This window comes from Pterocles gutturalis, unplaced genomic scaffold (genome assembly GCF_000699245.1).
Source record: "Pterocles gutturalis isolate BGI_N339 unplaced genomic scaffold, ASM69924v1 scaffold43481, whole genome shotgun sequence".
Taxonomy (NCBI): Eukaryota; Metazoa; Chordata; class Aves; order Pterocliformes; family Pteroclidae; genus Pterocles; species Pterocles gutturalis.
The window spans coordinates 1-5,658 of record NW_010107027.1 but is presented as its reverse complement, the minus strand read 5'-3'; the positions used below and the strand labels follow the sequence as shown (position 1 = coordinate 5,658).

At 51.0% G+C, this 5,658-nt stretch overlaps 1 protein-coding gene across 1 annotated transcript; it reads right to left on the bottom strand.

The window, feature by feature from the left end:
- Positions 1-359: 359 nt before the first annotated feature.
- LOC104458772 (stearoyl-CoA desaturase 5-like) lies at positions 360-3,831 on the bottom strand (the record flags this gene model as incomplete). The annotated part of the gene is made up of 2 exons (XM_010087960.1): positions 360-592; positions 3,583-3,831. Coding segments are annotated over 2 exons (482 nt in total), but the record flags the coding sequence as incomplete, so codon positions are not given.
- Positions 3,832-5,658: the final 1,827 nt, after the last annotated feature.

The window sequence follows — 5,658 nt, the reverse complement described above, 5'->3', positions numbered from 1 at the left end:
CCTCAGCCCATCGGTCCAGCCTGTCCAGTGCTTTGGGCTTTCCTCCCCAGCAGGAAGGGCACGTCCTGCCCCTAATGCTCCGGGAAGAAAACCATAAGTGCTTCAAGAGGGGAGATGCACAACCTAGTAAGAAGCAGAGTGACTTACTTCTGCTGCACTGTCCTCAGCCAACTGCTGAGAAGAGAGGATTGCTGCTGTGAACACATGTTGCTCAGAGACTACATGGCATTATTACAATGTGGGCATCATCAGTAGAAGAAGGGAGCCTTCCTCTGGGACACCCAGGCTCTAGCGTCCTCCGAGCAGGATGGGATTTCACTGTGAGTTTGGAAAGCTCTACCCAGGGCTCCAGCACTTACCAATGGCTCCCAGAGCGACAAAGGTGTTCTGCCTGGGGCTGATGTGCTTGTTGTAAGGGCGGTTGCCATACATGTGAGCAGCGCTGTTGACCAGCCAGGTGACGTTCAGGGAGATGGTGTACCGGAGGATGGAGGCAAGGAAATAGGCGTTCCACAGACTCTCACCCCAGAGGTACCACGGCACAAAGGTAGGGACCACAAAGCACATCAGCACGACTGAACTCTTGTAATACCTGCGGGGAAACAAAAGGACACCATTACCGTGGTGGGAATGACAGCTGTGGGGAGATGGAGTTGGATCTCTGGAGATGCGGCCATGCCAAAAACCCCTGGCATAACCTGGGCCGGCCCCATAACCTCTCTTTGCTCTGCTCTCACAGCTATGAGGCAGAGGGATGTGACCGGAGCTGTGGTGCGGCAGAGGGACTGCCTCCTCCTGCATGTTTTGGGTTTGAATGAGACTGCTCCAAGTGAGCCACCTCCATCTTCAGAGAATTTACCTTTGACAACCCCAGCCAGGCGGAAAGTCTCAGCCCAGAACCTCCACATCTGCTGCTGGGGATGTACTTATACTGCATCCTTCTGGCACCGAGCCTTGCCTAGCGCTCAGCACCACAGCCAGCCACTGACTGCTAGGAGGGACCATGGCTGCCATTCCCATCCTCTCTGCACTGGTGGCAAAGCCAAAAGCGCCAGAGGAAATTAATTACTCTAAAAGGAGAGTGGGCTAATGGCGCTCAGAAGCGGAGAACAAGACAGTGCAGCTTAGGAGCCACCTACAGCATCTCCCCAGCCTGAGAGGAAACAATGTCCTGTCATCCCTTTCACTTCCCCAGAGCCCAGATTTACTACAGCTCATGGTGATTCCGGGGTATCACCATCAAAGCAAGCTGTGACATGAAACTGGAGCAGTAGGCTGAGGTGACAGGATTTGGAAGGGTTTGGAAAGAAAAGAAACATAAGGTAAGACCTATCCTATTTGTGCCCATGTGACCCCTGCTTTTGTTGAGTTTTCTGGAAAGGATGAGGAAGAATGGAGCTTGGATTTACTAAACAATTATTAAAATTTTCCTTTTGCTAGAAGTTTTTCAGCTAGGAAGAACTGTCAGTTTGACAAAAACAATCAATTTTCAGTTAAAACCCGCAGAGGAAAATGTTAATTCTAGCAGTACTTTTGGAAGGAAGAAAGCTTCCGTGAACATAGTTCTTGTCTATAATGCACCAGCTAGTTTTGATCATCTTGTGTATGAAATTAACCTCTTGCCCTGAAAGTTCTTCATTTGATATTTTTTCTTGTTGTTTGAGGTTGTGCCTCCCATGCTGGGCTCCAGAAGGAGATCTGAAGCTCTCCATCAACACTGGCCATGGTGAAAAGAGATCATCTCCTCAGCTTTCTCACAGGACTCTCATCTTCGCTTACCTGAGCCAAGGCTCTCCAAAGGAAACAGTCCCCATTCTTCGCTCCACCAAAGATAAGAGATAATTTCCCACTGATCTGACTGACTTCTGAACCAGGCCATGGATAAGGTTTCCAAACCTCATCAGTTCAAGGCCAGAATTTAAATAGAGCTGTATGAGTAAAATATTTTCCAGTACAGAACACTCATTCAAAGTTCAAAGCCCCTCCCACTCTGGGAAAAGAAAACAAAACATGAAAACAGCTTCTCAGGCACCAATTAAAATCATTCTGTGAGATGCAAGAAGCCCAGCCTGATGAAGACACAAGATCTCACATCCAAACAAGCGCCCAACTGCTTTTTCTCTGTCTCCCTTTGACTGAAACATCGACCCTGGAATGAGAAATCTCCTTATCTGGAGTCCAGGGGAACAAATGCCTCAATACATTACTGGGGAACAGGACTGCTTTCACCACACGAAAATTCTTGTCAAGAAGACACTCTGCCCGTGAGTGCCTCTTTCACATGGTGTGCAGGATCATTGCTCCATTATTCACAGAGGGTCACATTTTGCTGTCAGTCATGCCTGCAGCTGTAGGGTGATTTCAGCTGAAGGGCTGTCATTTGAAACTGCAGATTGAGTGGAACCTCATCCACAGCTCACCAGCACATTCAGCAAAGCGAACAATCTGGCCTTAAAACAAAACGTGACAAAGAAGAGCTTACCGTGATTCTTACTGATCTCACCTGCCAGGTTTCCCATGCTGTCAAAAAACCACCAACACTTCAATCTTACAGAAAGGAGAAACCTGAATTTTTCTTCCCAGATAAGGGAAAGGTAAACTCCAAAGTCCTAAATTCAAATCCAGAGCAGAGACACTTGCTAAGACATAACTACCCTGCAGAAAACAGACTTCATCACTACACAACGTTTGCAGCATAACTAAGGCAGTAGAGCCTGCTTCTCATGGGATGCTGTTGTCCTGGTTTGGGGTGGAAGGGACCTTAAAGACCATCCAGTCCCACCAGGGACACCTCCCACCAGCCCAGGTTGCCCAAAGCCTCATCCAGCCTGGCCTTGAACCCCTCCAGGGATGGGGCATCCACAGCTTCTCTGGGCACCCTGGGCCACTGCCTCACCACCCGCACAGGAAAACATTTCTTCCTAATGTTTAGTCTAAATCTCCCCTCTTTCAGCTTATACCTGTTACCCCTTGTCCTCTCACTACACCCCCTGATCCAGAGCCCCCCATCTCTCCTGTAGCCCCCTTTCAGCACTGGAAGCTGCTGGAAGGTCTCCCCGGAGCCTTCTCTTCTCCAGGCTGCACACCCCCAACTCTCTCAGCCTGTCCTCGCACGGGAGCTGCTCCAGCCTCTGACCATCTCTGTGGCTCTCCTCTGGACTCTCTCCAACAGGTCCAGGTCTTTTTTATGTTGGGGGCCCCACTGCTGACCACAGAACACTTCTGCATTAAGGCAGTTAGTGATTACAGCCTTTGCTCCAATGATCGAGGGAGAAGGCCAAGAACACAGCAATTTCAGTGGCTGTTTACACAGCCCGCCCTGGGTTCCTGGAAAAGCAGAGGCACAAGGACAGGGCACACTGCTTTTGCAGGAGAGCCTGTAAGGACAGTCAGCAATCCTCAGCCACACGGTAATAGTGGGGGCCAGAGGGACAGCAGTCCTAATGCTTGCAATCTAGGTGGCAGGGATATCTCGGGGGGAGAAAAGGGAAAGATAAAATTAAGAAATGAGCCACAACCAGACAACCACGTGGAGGGACCACTCCACCCTGCCTCGCACGAGGGCCAGGCGCTCCCACTTACTTTCTTTGGAACATGACGACAGGGTCGTCCAGCAGGTCAGTGAAATCCAGTTTCCTCCCCTTCTCTATGACATCCCGGTGCTTGCGAACAAACAACCAGCCGATGTGGGCGAAGAAGAAGCCGCGGCTGGCGTTGTGTGGGTCCGCGTCCGTCTCCGAGTACTTGTGGTGCATGCGGTGGTCTCGGCTCCACTCGTAGATGTCGTTCTGCACAGAAAGCAGGGTGGGGTGAGAGGAAAGACGCTGGGCACTGCTTCAGCAGTACCACCTCCTGCTCCTTCCCCACATCCTAACAGCAACAAGCCCCTCACTGATGGTCCTCAAAAAAGGTTATCAACTAAATCCACCCCAAGGGACCCTGGCTTTGCAGTCAGGCAGCCCATCACACTGCTCCCATCAGTGCCCACACCGAATGGGACATGGTGTGGGAACCAGTGACAGAGTGGACACATCCCAGGGCTGGAGATGGCTGGAAGCCAACAGCTTCTTGGGAGTTACCATCATCAGACTGCCCTGGTCCTGTGTTGTCCTCCTTGGGTGTTCACTGTCTGAGGATGGACGCTGGACCAGAGGGACCAAGAACGTACATGTTTACATTGTTATTTTATCACCCTGCCACAGGGGAGCTTGTATATTTATTTTCAGGGCAGTACTGGGCGGAGGCACTCAGTTCTAGCATCCTTTTTCCAAGCTGGCTGCAGCTGATTACCACTGATGCCATCCAGGGACAAACACAGTGCTGAAAATGGGACAGAGCTGTGGAATACTACACATGCCTTTTCCTGACCTGAGCAGGAGCTGAATGTGTTCAGCCTTTTGGAGGGATGCATCTTCCACAATAAAAAATGGCACCTCCATTTAAATTATTGCTCTGTCTGCAGGGATGTGTACAAGAGCACAAAACTGAGATATCAACGGAGATGTGCCTATTTTGCACGAAATCAAGTCTTGTATTTGCAGCCAGGCTGGAATAAAAGACTTAGACCCATAACTCAGCTCAGCATCAGATCCAGATCAGACACAAAGTAAGTTCAGTCCTGTTTCTGCTCAAGCTGTCAGCGGATGGGGGTCACTGAAATGCCTCACCGCTGCAAATGGGATTGTGCGACTTGCAGGGAGGGAAGGGCTGGACCGCAATTTCAGACTTGGATCCATAAAGTGAGACTTTCTGTGTCCAGAGAAGGGCAACAAAGCTGGGGAAGGGTCTGGAGCACAGGTCTGAAGAGGAGCGGATGAGGGAGCTGGGGGGTTCAGTCTGGAGAAGAGGAGGCTGAGAGGAGACCTCATCACTCTCTACAGCTGCCTGAAAGGAGGGTGCAGTGAGGGGGGTGCTGGGCTCTGCTCTAAAGGAACAAGTGATGGGACAAGAGGAAACGGCCTCAAGTTGCACCAGGGGAGGTTTAGGCTGGATATTAGGAAAAAATCTCTTCACTGCAAGAGTGATGAGGCATTGGAACAGGCTGCCCAGGGCAGTGGTGGAGTCACCATCCCTGGAGGGGGTCAAGAAACGTGTAGATGTGGTGCTTCGGGACATGGGTTAGTGGGTTGGGTGGGGTTGGGTTGACAGTTGATCCTTGAGGTCTTTGCCAACCTGAATGATTCTATGATTGTACTCAGAGAAGGGGATTTCATCCTCCCAGGTTGCACTGCAGGATACACTGGCTACTGGACTAAACTGGTGCTTTCTGCAGGGGTGCTGAGCTATTAGGGCAGGGCACTGTGAGCCTGTACAACACATCAAAAACTCAGGCCACACACTCGTCTATGAATTGAATTGCCCAACATTAGCCCCAAAACATGGAAATGTTAGTTAATGCCTGTTGCGGTTTTGGGTGGTGGGTTTGTCTGGTAGCAGGGAGGGGCTGCAGTGGTGGCTCCTGTAAGTGACTGCCAAGGGTTCCCGCCCCCCCCTGGCTCCAAGGGTTTAGTAGCCAGGGGGGAGTGGGGGAAGTAGTACCACCACGGCATCTGAGAGAGAGGACTACGCAGACACGCCGGCCAGAGAAGAGGAAAGCAAGAGGAAGGAGCCACACCCCTCCCAGAATTCTCCCTGCAGCATGGTGAAGATTCATGGTGC